This window comes from Mastigoproctus giganteus, chromosome 8, assembly GCF_048544385.1.
Source record: "Mastigoproctus giganteus isolate SK-2022 chromosome 8, ASM4854438v1, whole genome shotgun sequence".
Classification (NCBI taxonomy): Eukaryota; Metazoa; Arthropoda; class Arachnida; order Uropygi; family Thelyphonidae; genus Mastigoproctus; species Mastigoproctus giganteus.
Window position 1 is genome coordinate 49,380,661 of NC_143582.1, and position 21,269 is coordinate 49,401,929.

Sequence of the window (21,269 nt, forward strand, 5' to 3'; positions counted from 1 at the left end):
CCCCAGGAGCCTTATTCACATGTAGATTCAAAAGTTTTTTCATTAAATAATCATGTGAAATTTCAGTATCATGAGTTAGATATTTTTCTACTTTACTTCCATAATTTCTCATTGATATAAAGAGTTTTTCTTCTGTAAATATCGATGCAAAGTAACTGTTGAGTTCACAAGCAACTTCAGCTGGGTTATCTAAAACTATCCCATGTCCATTACATAAGGGTCCAATCTGGTTTGTCCTGTTTTTTGCATTTATATATGTAAAGAATTCCTTATCCTCACTCTTTGATCTCTTTGCCAGAAATTTCTCATAATCTGCCTTTGCCAGCCTAACCTTTTCTGTGCACTATTTCAGATCAATTTGTAGCTGTTATAGGCTTCAGTACTTTTTATTGTTCTGTTTCTTTTCCATGCTGCCTTTTGCTGCTCAAGTAAAACACTCAGGGTAGTGGAGAATGAAAAAAAAAAAAAGTCAGTCAGACATGATATTCTCTGATAGTGCAGACGTGCTGCCATAACAGCTCATGAGGTTTTGTCAATGATATACAGAAACTTTGCTAGCTAGTATAAGCAGGTGATTATTCCTTTGTATAAGGCCATGGTTAGGCTGCATCTTGAGTACTATATACAGACCTGCAGGCCTCACTTTAAGAAGGATGAGGATCTGCTGGAACAAGTGCAGAGAAGGGTAACCAGGCTGGTGAAGGAAACAGAAGGGTGCTCTTACCTAGGAAGGCTTCAGTTCTGCAAATTGCAGCATGTCAAGACTAGGCACCTGCGAGTAGATCTGGTTCAGATGTTTAAAGCTTTGAATGGATGTAGTAAGCTGAATGTTAATGGCATTCTTTTACTTGCTGAGCCTATACATATGAGGGGGAATAAATTTAAGTTGAAGGAGGATTGCAGGATAGATGTGTGGAAGTTTGCCTTCAGCCAACTGGTGATTGATTATTGGAACAAACTTCCATTTGTTGTTGTGGAAGTTGATAGCTTAAATAAATTCAAGGTAGAACTGGGCAAATTTTTGGAGCGAATGGATAGGTAAAATCGAAAGTTTTTTTTTTTTTTTTTTGCTGATGCTGCATAAGCTTGCTTTCTAAGCATCATATGCCACTACTAATGCTAATTTATACTTTCTCTAGGATTCTGTCCTGTGCCAATTTGTAATCATCCTATTCATCTGTCACTGAACTCTTTAGTTCATCTGACCTCAAACTTATATTTTTATGTACCTGCCTAATTTGTTTTTTTGCAATAAAAAAATTATAATTCTGCAGCAATAATATTTTATTTAAGATAAAAGGTGCAGTTGCGAAAAAAAAAACCTGATAGGCTGATGTCGAGACTGGTTAAAGTAGTTCACGTGGTGGAGAAGATTACAGGCTCCTGGTGTAAACCATATTCCCTCTCCAGATCAGAGAATAGTTTTTAAGAAAAGTATACTCACTAATCCAGGTTAATTAAACATTTTGTTTTTAGTTTCATTGCCTGTTTCAGTTCATTCCAGCCTTTCTTTTATGATTAATACCAACTTGCCTCTTATTTAAAATGATCTCATAACTATGCTAATGATTAGACACCTTCTAAAGAGCATATACAAAGAAATTGGAATTAGAATATGTTATATTGATACTGGTGTAACACCGTATTGCAACTGAACTTGAATAGATTTGTAGCAGTGATGTATAATAAGATATGTGTATTATTTATTAGACAATTACAGATGGACTGGAGAGGATAGATGTTCTTCCTTTGAAGGACATCTATCCTCCCCACTTCCCTAAATTTCTCAGCTATCATAGCATTATCATATCATTATAAAATGGAAGACTTAATTTTTTTACTTCCTTGTTATGCAGCCTTGTTATTCTATAGCTGTGTTATTGTAGATATTGAATTCTTGGAGTTCAGAGGATGTTTGAATCTATTTTTCACATCTGAATTATGACTTTTACCTTTGGTATAGGACATTCAACCATCTTTTCTTCAGTCATCAACCATGCTTTTATTTATAATTATTCCAACTGTGAGGAATTCAGAATTAGGAAGTGAGAGAAGTTAGTCAAAAACAGATTTTTTGACTAATTTCTCTTGCTCTGTTAAAACTTTTGAGGTATTTAAAGAAATTTTAATTTTGAAAAGTTTAAAAAAAAAATTACCAATAAAAAATTTTATAAATTACAATGGACTTGTGTCTAAATTTTTTAAATTAGACAGAAGTCCCATTGACTCACTAATCTGTATATTTCTCCATCAAAATATTCTTTCTACCGTGTTTGTCAAAACCATCCTTTAATTTCTGTTTAGACTACAGTGGCTGGATTTAAATGATGCTCTGAAGTTTTGTTACAAAGGACCAGAAACACGACAGTCATGTGACACTATCTGGACTGCATGCAAAAGTGTTTAAGTGCTTTCCAGTGCATCTTTTTTTTTCTTCTTTTTTTTTTTGGCTGATGCTGCATAAGCTTGCATCAAATGCCTCTACTAATGCTAATGCTATCTTTTGTAGCAAAACCTGAATGAAGTTGGCTCCAGTGAACATGCATTATCATTAAGTAGAATAATTCCTTCTCTTAGCTCCTAGTTGCTTGCAGCATTTTTTTATTTTCAAAACCATCTTGACCACTTAAACATTAGATTTTGGATAGCACCTTTCACCATACACAACTGTTTTATGTTATGAATTTATTGAGATTCTTTCTCCTTCAGCAGCTAAAAATGGAACATTGCATCTGTTTTGGATACCTTGTCTGTTTGAAATGTTATATGAAAAAACACACACACACAACCGTAACAGAGGGTAAAATGAAACTAAGCATGCCTTGTTATGAACTAACACATCTGCATGATGGTGGTTTAAGCTCTGCTGAGGTTGTTCAATGACATATATAAAGCATGACTTCCATTTGTTTAATTAGTAAATTCAAAACCAACTTTTAAAAGTCTAATTTGGGTCAAAAATTCTTTCCCTTTCTAATCAAAAATGGGTGATGAAAATTTGATGAAAGTTCATTTTTCTTGAATGGTCTTGGTGAAATTCTCAAAAATATATAAGAAATGTAAGTGCTCTGTGCATAGAGTTGCTAATGTGATAGTTACAAACATCATCATCATCTATCATCATTCCGCTATTCCATGGGTCGACGTATGAAGCCTCGCCACCATGTGTACTTCTCTCCGTTGTTGATTTCACTCCAGTTTCCTCCTCTCTTAATGACATCAGTCTTTATCATGTCCTACCATCTCATTCTTGCCCCCCCCATGGTCTTTTGTCCTTTAATTGTAAATCAAACATTCTTCTTGGTAAACGCCTCTCGTTCATCCTCTTGACATGTCCAAACCATTTCAAATGGGACCTTTCAATCCTATTCTGGATATTTTCAACCTGAATTCTCTCCCTAATCATATCATTCCTGATTTTGTTGCGTCTTGTCTTTCTGGCTATGCTCCTCACAAATCTCATTTCTGCCCCCTGAATTCTGCTTTCATCCTTTTTCCTCATAGTCCAAGTTTCAGATGCATATGTCAGAATTGGTACGTAATAGGCCTGATATATAGCCTTCTTACACTTCAGTGGTATGTTCCTGTTCCAGATCAGATCTCTTGTCTATAGAAATTCTCACCCACTTGTATCCTTCTACTTATTTCTTCGTCTATTACCCCAGTCTTTGTAATGGTGCTTCCTAGATATTTGAAGTTGTTAACCATTTTTAGCTGTTTCCCTTCCATTGTAATGTATCCATCAAGCTCACCACTCCTCTTTAGAACCATTACTTCACTCTTCTCCTGACTGAAAACCAGTCCAAATTCATTGGCCATACTAGCCCATATATAAACTTGCCATTGCACTTCTTCCCTTCTCTCTCTCCCCATATGCAGGGGTCATCTGTGAAGAGCATGACTTGCATCTGGTCCCATCCATGTTGTTCCACCACTCTACATTGCACATCATTCATGACAGCTATGAACAGTAGTGACAGTACACCTCCTTGCCTCATGTTATTTCAAAGCTCTCCGTCAACCCCACCACTGTTCTTTCTTTGCTCACTGTATTGGTGCACATATTCTCAGTTCTCTCCACAAGATGTTCCTCTATCCCCAAGTTTCTCAAAACCTCCCACACTTTCTCTCTCTCTTTACAGCATTAAACACTTTCTTTATATCCAAAAATGCCATCCATAATTCTTTATTGTGTTCATAACACTTTTCCATCAGTTGCCTGATGTAAAAAATTAGATCCACTGTCGATCTACCAGGCCTACAGCTGTACTGTTCCTTGGCCATCCTATTTTCAATTGTTCCTCGTAGCTTCCACTCTAACACTCTCTCATACAGCTTACTCACATGTGATGTCAGTGTGATGCCTCTATAATTGGAACACTTTTTCCTGTTCCCCTTCTTGAACAACGGGATGATCATACCTTCTTTCCAGTCCTTCAGCACCTATCTCTCATCCCAGATCTTACAGAACAGTCTGTATGTCCACACTATCCCTGCCTTGCTTGTAGCCTTCAGCATTTCTCCATTTATCTCATCCATACCAGCAGACTTACCTGTCTTGATGTATTTCCATGCCTACACTACATCATTCCCTGTCAAGTCTGTCTGCTCTCTCTTCGTATCTTCTTCACTTTCATCCCCTCTTTTATGATCAACCCGCCTTTGTCCCTTTTGCTGGCGGTCCTGCACATTCAATAGATTTTCAAAATACTTCTTCCATATTCCTCTTATCTCTTTGCCCTTGGTTATTAGGTTCTCATTCTCATCCATCAAGTATTTGCTCTGTTCACCATCTCTTCTCCTTTTCCTCACCATACCATACCATACAGCGTCTTTTTATTACTGTTGATATCTTGTCCTAGAGTTTCACTCCATTTTTCCAACTACAGTCTTCTTTCCTCGTTAACTATCCTCTTGGCCTCTCTCTCTTCATGGTTTCATATCTCTCTTTATTCTCGTCATTTCTGTTCTGAAAGTAGGTCCTGAATGCATTATTCTTGATTTTCACAGCCTCTCTCATCCTATCATTCCACCATGGGGTTTCTTTCCCTCTCCTTCTATTGCTTGTCCTTCCACAAACCTGCTCTGTCAGTCTTACTGTACAGTCTTTGAATGCTTTCCATTCTGATTCCACGCTGTTCACCACTGTCTTAGGTACAACCTTCCTAAACTCTTCTCTGAACATCCCCCCTTTTCCTCTTCTTTCAACTTCCACACCCGTAGTTTTCTCTCTCTTGTTATTTTGATTCTCTTTAATTTATGGAATCTTAAAACTCCAACAACTAACCTGTGATCACTACCCAAGGAGACACTAGGAATGACCTTGTCATCTACTAGTCTTCTGTGTCGCTTCTTTATCCACAAGTGTATAGTCAAGGAGGGATTCCTGCTGACCATCCCAACCGTATCTTGTCACTTTGTGACTCTCTCTTTTGAACCACGTGTTTCCTATGACCAAGCTGTTCCATAAACAGAAATCCAACAGCCTGTCACCATCATAGGTCTCCAGCCATGCGGACCCATAATGTATTCTAGTCCTTGTCTCTCCACTCCGATTTTTGCATTCAAGCGACCCACAATAACTATATCTCCACCTGTGACTCTTCGAGCTTGTCCTCATACTCCAGCTTCTCCAGTTCTTCACAACCGGTTTGCGGTGTGTAACATTGTACTATCTTCCATGTTTTGCTGTCATTCATTTGCAGTTTAATTGACATGAGTCTGTCGCTGATATTATTCACCTCCATTAGCCTTTCCCTAATCCTGTGATCTATAATGATGGCTACACCTTTCCTCTCTCCATCACCCCCAAACCAATATAACTCTCCTCATAACTCTCTACACCCATTTCCTTTCCATTTCGATTCAAACATAATAGAAGAAAATATTATTTATGTTATATATGATTGTCACAAATATTTCCTTACAAAAGTAAGAAAGATTGAAATAAATTAATATTAAATGCATACTTTTAGTAATCAAGATTGCAGTCATATTGTAGTGGGCCAGAAAAACCTATGAGATCCTGTGTCTTACCACTTTTTTCAAGGCAAATCTTGCCATGGAATTTTGTCATTATATAAGTGTCAAGCTTTAATTTTAAGTAGCAGTAATTCTTAGTTGCTTATAGATTATCATATAAACATTCATGCGTGTAATTATGTGTTTATTCAGTGAACAGTTTAATAATTCACTTTTATAAAAATCATAAAAAACTATACATAAAATCAGTAGATGTTGATTATTTTAACTTTTTTTTTTTCTTAATAGGGAACCTCGTGGAAAGGCATGGGTTACGTGCAAAGTATTTGGTAAGTTCTACAATTATGTGGTTTTATGAGAATTAATAAAAGGATAAAATACATCAAATAAAAATGCCACTGATAGTGTAAAATTATTGGTCAAATAAACAAGGTAAACAGTCACAGCGAATTAAGGAAAAAACCAGTTAGCCCTTGCCAGATTCAAAACAAAGTAACCTGATTGCCATTATTTCTACTGTTATATTGAAAGTTTTTTCTTTCTGAGCCAACAGTAATAAAAGAAGTATGTATTGTTACAGATACTGAAGTATATTGCATTATTACAGACAGTGAGATTTATACATGATTGATTCATCTAATTTTTGCATAGGTAGCAGAAAGCAACAAATGAACAGAATACAAAATATGATATAATATTTCAGGTATTGTTACAGGATGTTTCAGATTGTTGTCTGAATTGCAAATAACAGTGCCTATTTCTAACTTTTTCACTGTTAAAATAATTATTACCAAAATTTTATAAGATTTAAAAGGTTCTCAGATATAAATATACATGCAGGTCTCAGACAGTTTTTAAAGTGTGCGGTGGGACCAGCTGATGATGTTAACAACAGCAAATTCTAAACGGAAAGTATTCAGGGAAGTAATCAAAGAAGCTACTATGCTTTTCATACCAGTGAAGAAATACTGTTAAAGACTTAGACCTAAATGGATGTCAGATAAACTATTGAGGCATTTGGGCAGAGAAGAAAAGTGCATGGGATACATATAAATTATCAGGTGATACAGAAGCCTATGGTAGATATAAATTAGTCTGTAATCAAGTCACAAAGAAGGCCAGGCAAGCCAAGGCAGATTATGAGATGTCTCTGGCAAAGAATACAAGGAAAAACAGCAAAAACTTCTATGCTCATATTAACAGTAGAAGAAAGGAGTTGAATCACATTGGGCCACTTGGTTAACTCTTGTTAACCAAGTGGCCCAATCGGGTTGATTGGGACCCTGGTCAGGTTGCAGACAAATTGAATAGGTATTTTGCATCTACATTCACACATGAGGAATTCTTTAGGGAAGGAGATGCTAAACGTTTATCAAACTCTAACAAGGAGCTAAATGATTTCGCGATAACTAAAAGGGCAGTGGAGGAGAAATTGTTGAGGATGACAATAAAAAAAGGCATCTGGAGCAGATGGAATCTATCCAGTTATATTAAGGGAGGCAGCAAAGAAGGTAAGCAAACCCTTAGCTATAATTATGAGAGCATCCTTGGATTCAGGGGAGTTCCCTATAGATTGGAGATGTGCAAATAATTCCTCATTTCATAAAGAGGATAAAAAGGTGACATGAGCAATTATAGACCTATTTGCTTAACGTCTCTTCCAGGGAAAATAATGGAATCACTGGTTAAAGAAGTAATGTAGGACAGGCATGCAATTATAATGCAATCACAGCATAGATTTGTCAAGGGGATGGTCTTGTCTAACCAATTTGATTGGTTTCTGTTATGCAGTGACCAAGGAAATGGATGAAAAAAATAATTTTGACATCATATATTTGGATTTCAGGAAGGCTTTTGATACTGTTGCACGTAAAAGACTGCTGTACATACTGGAGCAATGTGGCATTAAGGGCAAGTTACTGCTATGGATAAAGAGATGGTTAAGTGTAAGAAGGCAGAGAGAGTGGGAATCAGTGGGCACACTGCTCTTTGTGGACTAATGGAATTCAGATTCATCAATTTGAATTTATAAATATATAAATATGATCTTTATTGTAAGCAAAAGTACGTGCAAGTATCCAGACTTTACAATGCCCTTCATGGCACTAAGCCAGGTGTTAACAAGCAGCTGAATTATGTCCCCTCAGGTAAGTAATCTTAGCAAGAGGAAGAATCCCATCAGCATTGCTCTTGCTGAAACCATTCAAGGCCTTATACGTCTCAATTAGATCACCTCATTGTTGCTATTACTTTAATTTAACTGATTAATGTAAGTGTGAAGATAATGTAGAAATTGAAGAACATATTAATAAATTCAAGGATTATTAATATAAAAAGAGAATACAATATGGTGCAGATGTACCATATTAAATTTAGAATAATTTTATAAGTTATATACATTCTAAATGCTTTAAAACATTATGGCTTCCTCATCAGTGGCAGAACATCAGTAATATAGACTAAATTAAAACAGCAAATACATATATTTTAAGTACTGCAAATAAAAAGTATTGTTCACAGTGCTGGCAGTATGCAGTTAATACTGTTTTTATTTGGTCTTTATAAGTATTTTGCCTTTGATGAGGAAGTTGTAGTGTTTTGAAATACTTAGCATGCATAAGTTCTTCTCAGTCCTTGGTATTTTCTAAAATATAAGTATTAAATTGTGTTTATGTAGTTTTTTTTTTTTTTTTTTTTTTTTGTTTGTTGAATATTAGAGAATATAGACTGACAAACTCATTGTTATTACTTTCTCTGTTCCAGGGTATAAGCGACAAATGTTAAATGATGGTGGTGGTGTTAAATCTTAAACCTTGGTCAATTCTCTTCAGAAAGAGCATTGACCAAGGAGGCAGAGAACATTTGTGAAATTTGTAACAGCATGTGAAAAATCTGTACATGAAATCCACTAATCTTTGTAAGAGAGTTTCTTATGTACTACTTTCGTTAGGCTGTGATCTTTTACTGGAGACATTTTCTGATGGGTGAATAGTGTTAAAGACATTTTAATCTGGAAAGCCTTGACATACCTCAACTGACAGAATTATTGAAAAGGTCAAAAAAAAAAAAAAAAAATTGAAGACAGCCTTGTGATGAAATTGCATGTGTTATTGGCATCAGCCATGGCACAGTTTATACCATTTTGATAGGACATTTGAGGAATAAAAAAAACTGCAGCTTATTGGGTATCCTTTCTTCCTTTTGTCTGTAGTTACAAAAGACAGTTGTCATTGAATTGCATCTTCACTACCCAGGTGGATAATAGAGAGGGTTTTCTTTTTACAGTGAGTAATAGCAAACAAAGTATGGTTACAGTGTTTTGAAACTGAATTAAAACAACATTCTGTTTGAATGGCACCATCCTTTATCACCCAGATCCAGTAGAAGTTAAGGAGCCAACAAAATGAAAGAAATGGCCATGACTGCTTACACTTCCTCATGTCTTCTTTGCATTCATCAAGCTTCAAAAGGTCAGACAGTCAATAGAATATATTATGTTACATTCTGAGAATGTTTTTGCAAAGTCTGGCTGTATTGACTGCAGCCAGACTTGTTAAAAAAGGCTCATTGATTCTGTGTGATATGCATCCTGTCACAAGACCTGTATACCAACGAAGGTGTTGTAAGAATACAAATGGGAGATTTTATCACACTCTGCCTACAGTCCAGATCTTAGTTCTTTCAGATTTTGATTTTTTTCCAAAGTTGGAGTCCTTAGGGCTGGGAGGGGGAACCTGTATGAATTCCGTTTAGCTGCGGAAAACATAGCACAAATACTTACAATGAAGGGAACAGTGGTGAGCTATAGCGGGCTTGCGTGGGAGCTCGCGAGAGCCCATTGTTATTTTATTTTTTTGAAAATTTTCAAGCCCATTGTTGAAATGATCATTTATTTTCAAAATTAATTCCTGAATTCATTTATTGAGTATCCGGAGCAGGAAGTACAGTGGGGCAAGCACAGTCCTAGGCACAGCATTTTAAGGGTGCACTTGACTAGTTATGTATTTTAAAATTGCTTAATTTTTGATTTAATTAAAATTGGACCTCTGTTTAACAAACTTCTTTTTAGTGAATTTTTTGAATTCCTCTTGGTAATTAATTACATTTAAAATAGTTTCCATAGAATAAAGAATTTCCATATAACGAATGGATTATGAGAGACTTAACTTTGTATGCATTGTTTCCACCTCTGGCCTTTAGGCAATTAGAAAGTGCAAATTAAGGATTTAAGGGATTACTGTTCCGCAATGTTAGTGGTGCCTGTAAAACCTATGCAGCCACCTGTCCCACATACCAAGAAGTTGCACTACTCAATATACTTTTCATAGCCAGTCAGAAGATTAAAGCATATTCCTGATACAGATAATAGCCTCTGGTCAAGCTGTGTTGTGGTTCCCTTTTACTCTGGCAAACAGTTATCTATTTTTCAGAGAAGTGAGTGATCCACTCTTTTCAGTAAATTTCTCTTGTCTATTCCTGATATGCAGCTACTTGTTTTTTTTTTTTTTTTTTATGTGTAAACATCTTTGGCAGCACCTGCTAAATTTTGGATGGTAGTGAAATCAAATTGTCACGATTTTACGACGTGGAAATGACGTCATTTCCGTTTCATAATAAAGAAAAATAGAGTCAGGAGAGGAGATTGTGCAAAGGATCATGGGAGGTTATCTTGGATGTGCTCAGAGCTGGCATAAACCAGCTGGTTGCAGAAAAACATTTATGATTCATGGCATACCACTTAGGTGGCATTGGGCTAACCATTGCCACCTGTAGCAGAAACCTTTTGGTAACCTGAGAAATGGATATCGGATAATGAGAAACTATTTTCAAGAAAGAAAGGGTTCTTATTCTTACTTACGTGATTGAAGATATTCAAAGCATTGCATTATAAATTATAAATAAATTTTCTGTTTATACTCCGGGACAACCAAACGGTCAGAGGAGTTCACAAGATAGACAGAATACAAGAAACAGCACCATATTCAGCAGTCATGGGCTTGAACCCTGGTTACTCAAGGCACGTGTACTTATGCACCCGCATGCCTGACCACTAGGCTACGGTGGCATAATCCTGGGAACAGTTGAAATGGTTCTTAAAATGGAATTTTTGATATGTAAACTTCCAAAGATGTTTACATATCAAATGATGTTATATGATGTCATTTCCATTTCATAACAGAAAAAGGGAGTCTGGAGAGGAGATTGTGCAAGGGATCATGGGAGGTGATCTTGGATGTGCTCAGAGCTGGCATAAACCAGCTAGTGGCAGAAAAACATTCATGATTTGGGGCATACCACTTGGTGGCTCTGGGCTAATCATTGCCACCCACGGCAGAAACCTTTTGGTAACCAGAGAAATGGATATCTTGCAAAATTGAAAGTAAAGTATTTAAAGCAAAGTATCATGGGAACAGCTTGGATGTGCTCAGAGCTGGCATAAACCAGCTGGTAATGGAAAAACGTTTATGATTCAGGCATACCACTTAGGTGACTTTTGGCTAACCATTGTGTCCTGTGGCAGAAACCTTTTGGTAAGCAGAGAAATGGATATCTTGAGGGTAGCGATCTTGGATGTGCTCAGAGCTGGCATAAACCACCTCTGAGCACATCCAGCTTATTACTGCATGCTTTGTCAGGGTCAATGTCATCGCTGTCTTGACACATCATTTTATATATTTCAATCATTTTGCGAATGTCCAAGTCCGATTCATACAATTTACGATCTAGTATGAGCTCCTCATTGTCGTTGTAGATCTTGACATATTTCAGAAATGGAATGTTCAGCATTACCATCTCGCGCTTGTACTCAGTGAGATTCTGAGCCAAATCATAGTTTCAATAGTGTATTATGCGTGGATACTGTCGTTTCTTGCAGATCTTGTAGCGCTGCATGTGTAATTTGCAACAAAGCATGACAGAGTATCATGATAGTATAATTGTAACAATACAAATACTTGTATTGTTGCAATCATACTATTCAACAAATGACTACAATCAAATGGGTAATTAGGCTATTGGCCTAACCTCTTCCAAATGTTGATTCGATAGAGTAAGCAGCAGGTGTGTGTATCCTATTTATCACTAATTTACTGAATCACTAATATTGATTCAGTAGAGTAAGTAGCAGGCATGAGCATAAATTACATTGTTCATGATTTCGGTTCTAGCTGTTCGAAATTTAGTAGATGTCATCAACAATGTTTGCACATAAAACATCTTTTGTGTGTACAGGGTACACGAGTAGCTGAATATCTATTCCTGATATTCAGCTACTGTGACCATGTTTACATGGTCACAGTAGCTGAACTTTGGACATTTTGGACAGTATTCAAAGAATTAGTGACAGTGACAACATGGGGGGTGAAATGAGGGAAACTAAGATATTAAATAAACTTTCTGAAGATGAAATGTTGGCAGATTTTGAAACTGCATTGAGGCCTTCACTGTGAAGAAAATGTTTCAAAATATAATGGAATACAGGCAATAATAATAATAAAAAAGAAACTGTATGCATTATATCACTAATCTCCAAGAAGCTATTGTGATTTGAGGATGACTGCTAAAGAACTTGATGTAGAAATTATAAGGATCGGTCGTGTGTTCATGCCACGATGGGCAGCTTGTAGCTTGCCAACAGCAATTGCGGTTTGGAGGAATTATCCTGCTTTGTGCAAATATTTTGGAATCAGAAGTTAAATATTCAGGATTATTAAAACTGAATTTTAAATCTGGAATTTCTTAACGTTTTAGCACTAATGATCAACACCCTGCAGGAGTTCTCTTACCTTTCAGAAGCTTTAAAAAGTCGCAGCATCACTATAGTAAAAACAGATAAATTAATTATTCAAACTATCAATGCTGTTGCTAATTTGAAAAATTCCCTAAAATTGAGAGTATGTTGAAGTTAAAGAATTTGAAGGAATCAAAATCGAAAGTAAGAACACATTTAAAAAATTACCTCGTGGCAAGTTATTGAACTACATTGTTTTATCCTTAAAGAATCGGTTATTAATGGCAACAGAGTAATTTTAAATTAAATAAAGAAAATAATGATATCATTGACGATGAGGAATTGAAAGAAATTTTGAACATATGCTACCCAGAAACGTGGAATATGGAAGAACTTTCATCTCCATGGCATGAGGGTGAACAGCGAATAAGAAATTTAAATTTTCTAATAAAACATGAAATAAAAATTAATGATTTTAGAGATTTTGTCAAAGACAGTTTATCTTTGAAATTGAGTGAAATTCTGTTTTCAATTACAAAAGCTAGAAATATCCTTGAAACCACTGTTAATTAGCAGTGCTAAAGCTGAGTGAGCTTTTAGCATAATGAATAATATTGTAACAATAAAATGAACACTTTGCAGATATGATGACCATAAGTGTGCCTCCTTAGCCAGGTGGGCAAGAGCAGCAGTGCGTAGCACATGCTTCTTGATTAGACTAGGGTTCGAGCCCGTGACCACCAAATACGGAGGATGCGGAAAGGTTAGGGAATGACCACCACATATCCCTGGAGCAATATGGCCTTAGTTGCTAATGCTCCTAAAAACCAAATAACAATAACAACAATGACCATAAGGGGTTCACATCTGGTGAGTATGATCTTGGCCCAGGGTCCTGAGCTGGATATCATCATTCTTCTCTTTCTTGGTGATTGCTGTCTACCTCTCTCTCTCTTTCTCTCTCTCTCTCTCTCTCTCTCTCTCTCTCAGTGTAACGCGGGATTTTTTTTTTTTTTTTTTTTTTTTTGGCTAGTGCAACATAAGCCTCAGGCTTCCTTGCATCATATGGCTAATAATAATAATAAATCTAAATGGAAAACCATTGCTTCAATTTGATCTGGATCGTTGTGTTAAATCTTTCCCCCAATAGCTCAGCTATTGAGCAAACCAAACGATTAACAACATATGTTAATTAAGAAGTAAATTCTATATGGCAATTTTTATAATAAATTTTTCTTGAATATTTGTGTAATAATTTTTTTTCATGTAATATGTGATTTTTGTGTACCTTTTCTAGAATAGTTTGTTTTTTATGTAATATTTGTTTTTATATTCTAGAATGTTTTGTGATAGTTTATTTGTGATATAGGAAACATTTCATGTTATTTTTTATTTGCAATATTAAAATTTTATGAAAAAAATGTATTCATTAAATTTCTCTAGATGTAAAAATAAAGAATAAAAAGTTGGCAAAACTATGAGCCCTTTGTTAAATTATTCAGCTTACCACTGGAAGGGAGTACTTGATAGCAATAGCCATCTGCCCCAGTAATGGCAAAACTGTTATTGGCAAACACAGGGACAGTGCTGAAGGTTTATAATTGTACTTCCTCTAGATAGGTAGTTTGTAATAAATTGGGATCAACCCAATTTATTACAAACTACCTCAATTTATTACAAACTACCTCAATTTATTACAAACTACCTCATCCAAATAGTGGGAGAATTGGCATACAGATATATTATTATTTTAAAATAATTTAATAAAAAATGAATAAATTAATGATGACATTTAAAACCATAAAGCACTTTAGGGCTATAAGCCTCAGGTTGCAAAATCGTTAACTGATGTGCAAGTGCATCATTTCTGCATGCAGCCAGCTACTAAGCAACTAGGAATTGGCATCATTTAAGTACATTAACTTAATGATGTTACTTAGTAGCTGGCTGTGTATAGAAATGATGCACTTGCACTAACTTACACGAGAGCATGAATGAAGGTCACTCATGCCCTCAGTTATTAAATTCTATGTAATTTCATTGTAAATAAGACCATATTTAATAAATAAAGAAATTAAATGAAAAAAACTTTACTGTGAAATGAAGAAAGAATGGTAAAATGTTGCAGAAAGCCAGCTCAGTATTATTTTGATAATGAAAAATTGTAATTTCTATATCTCACATTTAGCATCTTTAAATTGAGATTTTTTAGAAATATTTGATGTGACAAAAGCATAAATGAATTAACTTGCAGATATTCTTAGGAAATGTTGGAAAACATGGTGAGATATCAAATGTTGCTCCATCTCGAACATTACCCTCTAGTATTGTGGCCTCGGAAGGATTTAGAGTTGAAAACTTTGGAAAGGTAAAGGAAGCTAGATTTAATTAATGTAATTTTCTAAGTAATACAGCAAATGTAATTCTTTATTTTACAAATATCAGTTAGTACTAAGACTTATTTTATTTTTTTTATGTAATGCATTCTAGAAAGTCTCATCCTCATAAAAAGAATCATATTTAACTGAAATAAATGAATGATATAAGATGGTCAGTTAAGTTTTCTATTGTGGTAAGTAGCTGGCTTCCCAAAAGGTAAGCTTACATACCCATCGGTACTGGGATATTTTATTCATTTTGTCTGAAAATTATATAACTGGCATGTCAGGCAGTGGATAATGGAATGGCTTTTGTTTTGAAGATTGTGTGAGCTGGAAAACCCACACAATTGCAAGTTATTACTGGCTGAAAAACTCAGAATAGCTCATGTAAAACTCTAATCCATCCATTTGAGATCAGCTACCTGCAACTTTGATTGATGGGGTCTTTAAGAATGCCTCTGGTCTGTGATGGAATGTGAACCCTGATCTCTCCAAATGAGTAACAATTGGAAACTGCTATACTATCACAGAGGACAAACCTCTGCCCACCTTCACCAAAGAATTTTACAACACATGAAACCTCATGGAAGTACACTACTGTGTCATAGTACACCAAATGCAGAGGTTAAAGAGCATAATAAAATGCAAAAGTAGCCTCATGCCTTCCAGATCTATAGCTTTATGATGGAAAATCCATTTTTTTGACTAATTTTGATCTCTTTTGTGATTCACTGTTGATTTTCTCTGTCTTTCTAAATAGTAAATACAAAATAGTGAAACTACAGCTTTGGTGAATTCAGAATTTTTTAAGCATGCTGTGATGTTAAGGAATTGGCTATCAGATGTGCTAGCCTATTGTATGAAGCGTGTTGAATGTGAAAAACACTTTGCTGTATTTTCTGTTACCTGTTTTCAGTGTTTGTTGTATTGTTTTTTGCCGTGTGTGTGTGTGTGTGTGTGTGTGTGTGTGTGTGTGTGTGTGTGTGTGTGTGTGTGTGTGTGTGTGTGTGTGTGTGTGTGTGTGTGTGCGCAAAGCTAATTAATAATATCATTCATTCAGATGGCACTAAGAAATAAATTTCAGGAGGCACATATATATCATTTTCATGTACGGTAAAATCTGGGAGGGATAGCATGTTTGTTTTGTGTACTGTATGTAGATATGATTTTTCAATGTCAAGTTTGTTGTTTGTTATTTGGTTTTTAGGAGCATTGGCAACTAAGGCCATATTGCTCCGGGGATATGCGGTGGTCATTCTCTGACCTTTCCACATCCTCCATATTTGGTGGTCACAGGCTCGAACCCCAGTGTGTTCAAGAAGTGCAAGAAGCATGTGCTATGCACTGCTGCTCCTGGCTATGGAGACGCCTCAATATCAAGTGGAAGGAAACGTAATATAACCACAGCATTCGTGTCGATGATGGTCAGTGATCAGGAGACTGTGTGTCTTGAGTTGTCTGCTGTGGAACCCCATATGTCTGATTGTGTGGTGCATTGTCATTTGGGATATTTTCCTTGCATTCCCCATATTGTATTGTGATGTCATCTGTCGTACAGTGACCTGCTGTTCTGCACGTGTAGGGAAAGAATTTAGGTGTACAATGTGCTGTACCCTTTGTTCACCACAAACATCCACCTTGCATAATCCTTTACAGTTCTTCGGCGATAGATGGTTTGAACTGTTCAACACCATTCTTTGTACACCTTAACCACAATGGGCTGTGAGCAACTGCAAGACATGCTGTTTCTGATATTCACCCGACACACAAGCTCCCACAATCATGCTCTTTTGGAACTCCATGATATCATTACTTTATCACTTTGACTTTTATGACCAGATGCAAATTACCACTGCTCTAGTGTACAAAGCTGTTTGACTTTTTTATACTGTGAGATATGTCATAATCCATTACAGATGGGGTGGTCACAATTCAGTGAGAACTGAGTGTGTATATACAGGGTGATTCAGGAGAAATAGTAAATATTTTGTGAGGTTATAGTATTGATTATTCTGAGTAAAAAAGTTCACATAAATGTGTCCAATTCTCAATGGATACAGAGATACAGCTGTTTGAAACTGGCATGCACAGCTCCCCGAATCAGATGTGACCAAGAAGTAGTTATAACCTGACGCTGTTTGGTGTTAGAAGTGTTGTTAAGAATGCTGCACATCTTTACACATGCTGAATGTGCTGATATGGTGTTTGGCTATGGTTTTCGTGGTGGAAATGCTACTGCTGCTTGTAGAGAATACCATTGATGGTTTCTTAACTGCAGAATACCTGATTCAAAAATGTTTACTAGTGTTTACACCAAACTGTATGAGACTGGTACAGTTCCCAGTGCTCATATTTCTTCTGAACATGCAAATGAGGAAAATGTGGATGAAATAGAACACATTCTTCAGTCGGTAGAATGTAGTCCTACTATTAGCACGCGAAGAATTTCTACGTGTATCTCAGTGTTCCACAGAAAAGAGTATGGTGAACATTACGTGAGCATGGCTTGTATCCATTTCACATACAGCAGGACACCTTCAACCAGGAGATGACACCCGGTGATTGGAATTTTGTGTTGGAGAAATTATTGAAACTAAACAAAAAAAGGCACCTGGGGTAAATGAAATCTATCCAGTTATATAAAAGGAGGCAGTAAAAGAGGTAAGTAAACCTTTAGCCATCATTATGAGAGCATCCTTGGAGGCGCATTATAGCCAAAGCAGCTTATGCGCCATCAAACTCCCATATCAACAACAACAGCATCCTTGGATGCTGTTGTTGTTGATATGGGGGTTTATTTTATTATTAGTTGTTGATATGGGGGTCCATTATTTTCCCTCTGTTCCTGGGAAAATAATGGATTCGCTTCTTAAAGAAGTAATGCAGGACCATCTAGACAGGAATGCATTTATACTGCAGCCACATCATGGATTTGTTAAGGGGTGCAGTGTTTTCCCCAGATAATTTTTCCAGCTGGGTGGGGAAGTGTAATACTTCGCAATATTATAAAATTTTCTGTTATTTATAAATGTGACTTAAGCGATCCAGAGCAAAAATTAATTGCATAATTTACGTTTTATGCTCCTGTTGCATTGACCTCGATTGCATAGTATATTCGAATTAATATTGATCGAGATCAGTAAGCAGTACCATATGGTACTGCGAGAATTGCTTAAATTTTAGCTGGGCAGTCAGTTAAATTCACCAGGTGGTGCACCCATTGTATAGGTCTTGGGGAGAACACTGGGGTGATCTTGACCAGTCTGGATACTATAATGCAATAAAAAAGGAATTGGATGCAAAAAATAATTTTAACATCATATACTTAGATTTCAGAAAAGCTTTTGATACTGTTGCACATAAAAGACTTTTACAAATTCGACATGTGATACTATGGTCAAGTTACTGCTGTGAATAAAGGGGTAGTTGGGTGGGAGAAGACAGAGGCTATCATGGGCACTGCCCTTCTTAGACGAATGTTGTTAGAGGAGTCCTCTGGGCCCTAGACATTTTTCCGAAGGAAGGGTTCATTTTTAATTGATTTTATTTAAAATGGCAGTAAAGTAATCTACATATAGAATTCTTAGAAGTCCAGTTGACAAAATTCTTAGAATTCCTGAAATGCATACAAAGTTCTTAGACATTCCATTGACAAAATTCTTAGAAGTCCCAAAATAAATTTATAGTTCAGTGAATACAAGACAATCTATAAATGCAACAAGCGGAACGCCAATGCACTATTGTATAGCCCCCTGTATTAAACCAGCCGCTAATCCGATGCATTTGGTCATAAAAGCTGTCTCCCTTTTCATTTTTGTCTATTCCAAGAATTGGGTTTTTTCAAATACTCGAGCAATTACGAATGTTTGCATAGTTACCAATATTTGTATGATATATCCATGTAGTACGCTGGTTATAATAGTGAGCGATTGTATGGGAATACTCATAAATTAAAGTCATTATGTCTTTTTGCTCGTTACAGCCGTGATCTTGTTATTTCTGTGCTCGTTATAACCAAGTTTGACTGTAGTTATATATATCTACATTTATATTACACTGGCAGAAGTATTAGGGCCGGGTGCAGCAGGCCATCCCTAAGGTGCAAGGGGTGCACTGCACCTGGGCACTAATGTTCAAGAGAAGCCTGAAACTGACATACACATATGAAGAAAATTTTAAATGTGTTATCTTTTTCTTGATATGAATATGTTAACTGAACTTTTGTTGATGTTTGCATAATGCTTGTCTACTCTAAAATTTACTATGTATAAATTAATTCTATGCTCATATGAGGTACAGGTGGACTCCAGCTTTTTTTACATGACTCCAGACTGTTCACGAAAAAAAGAGGAAGAAGGCAATGATTTACCAGTGGAGACTCTCTGCCCACTCACTGATTTCCCCCTCCCCTTGCCACCCATACATTACTAGACAATTTCACGTGCATTAACAATGAGAATTGCTCATGCATGTCAACACAAATTACTTTTTTTTTTTTTTTCCTGGGGTCTGCTGCCCTCACAACCCTGCTACTATAAAGAGAACCTGATACTCTCGACTTATACAATTACTCAAAAAAAAATCAAATTGTCAAGAAAACTTGAAAACAAAATAAAACAAAAAAAAAACTTACCTCATTAGTCCTCACATGCTGGCTGGTACCCTTCATCCACACTGAAAGCACTTATATTCCAAAACTATCAAATTCACACTCATACACCATTCAATTACAGTCTTACATCCATCCATCCTTTTGCAAACCACAACCAGAATAACAATAACTGAGGGCAGCAGAACAGCACAAAAATGACAACAGCATGATAATTTCGCATTTTCCACTAAAATCAGAAGCATATTTGTATCGAATCAAACAGTAATTGGGCAGAGTCTCCACCGGTCAATCATTGCATTCTTGCCGACAATCTGAAGGGTGCACCCTAAACTGAATTTTTGCCAATTTCTGTAAATGTTGCCATAAGGCAACAGAAATAAATTGTTTATTCAGATACAATTCATCATTTCTGTATGATTTGGTCACTCTAAGAGTGGCATCAAGATACAGTACTATTATCTTTAAATTTTATTACTTTAGTGTCATGCCCTTATTGTATTTTTTTTTTTTTTTTTTATTTAATATATATCTTTTGAGGATTTTTTCAATTTAAAAATTAGATTAAATTTAATGTTTTAATAGAAAATAATGTATTATTGATCTCATTTGTTTGATTAGTAAGGCTCAAGGAGTCTTTCAATACACATTTATTTCTTTTGATTGTTAGTATAAAAGTATAAATAAATATTAAATTTATTAAAATCTAAAAATATATTATAATTTTTTAATTATACAGTAAACCCTCGATTTAATGTACTAATAGGGATGTCTGTTAATGCCGAAAGTCCGTTAAATCAAATGTAACCTGGGGGGGGGCATTTTTTATTGTTCTTAATGTAAAAAAAATAGCTTTGATACAATATACAGTACTGTACAATATAAAATTATGCTGCAATTTGGCCTTTGATATACGGATATCAGAAACAGTTGTTTTTTTTTTTACCCTGTAAATTTCACAAACACATGCTACTGAGATGCCTTGTTCTAATTTCTCAATTAGCTCTAATTTCTGTGCCACATTTAAGTTCACACACTTTCTTTTAACTCCTCTATCACTTGATGCCATTTTAAATTGTAAGGATTGCAAAATTATTTAATAAATCAAGTCACAATTCAGAAATCACAGAAACACTCTGTATACAACCTGACCGCACGATAGGTTGAGGCAGACTGAGACCGAAAAAGCGAGTCTGTAAACCTGCAGTTTAGCATCCTGAGTCACATTCAGCTCGCAAGTCACCTTCTTTTATCTGTTATCTGTAATCTGGGAAAACAGCTATTTGAACATGTTTTCAGAAAGAATAAAAAACAATTTCCTGAATTTGATTATAAAAATAAAAGTAGGTAATTATCAAAACAATAATGGAAATAGTTAATTATTATTAATTTTTAATTAATAATAACACTGAAGTTTTGTATAACCTAAAAAAAATAATATGGGCGAGATTAATATGTACATTACTATATTATTATTTGCCTGGTCTGTTATATCGGGGTCCTTTAAATCGAGAGTTTACTGTATAATATAATTTATATGTATAACATAAAATTATTTTGTATGTAT

At 35.6% G+C, this 21,269-nt stretch overlaps 1 protein-coding gene across 2 annotated transcripts in view; it reads left to right on the top strand.

The window, feature by feature from the left end:
* The window catches only part of LOC150081525 (proteasomal ATPase-associated factor 1-like), a 131,965-nt gene that overhangs the window by 8,755 nt on the left and 101,941 nt on the right, over window positions 1-21,269 (top strand). Inside the window, exons 2-3 of one of the 2 annotated variants that reach the window (XM_090379359.1) lie at window positions 6,271-6,311; window positions 14,967-15,080. In XM_090379359.1, coding sequence (XP_090235485.1) covers window positions 6,271-6,311; window positions 14,967-15,080 — 155 coding nt within the window. The remainder of the gene's footprint in view (window positions 1-6,270; window positions 6,312-14,966; window positions 15,081-21,269) is intronic. The other variant, XM_090379358.1, reaches the window with a different exon arrangement.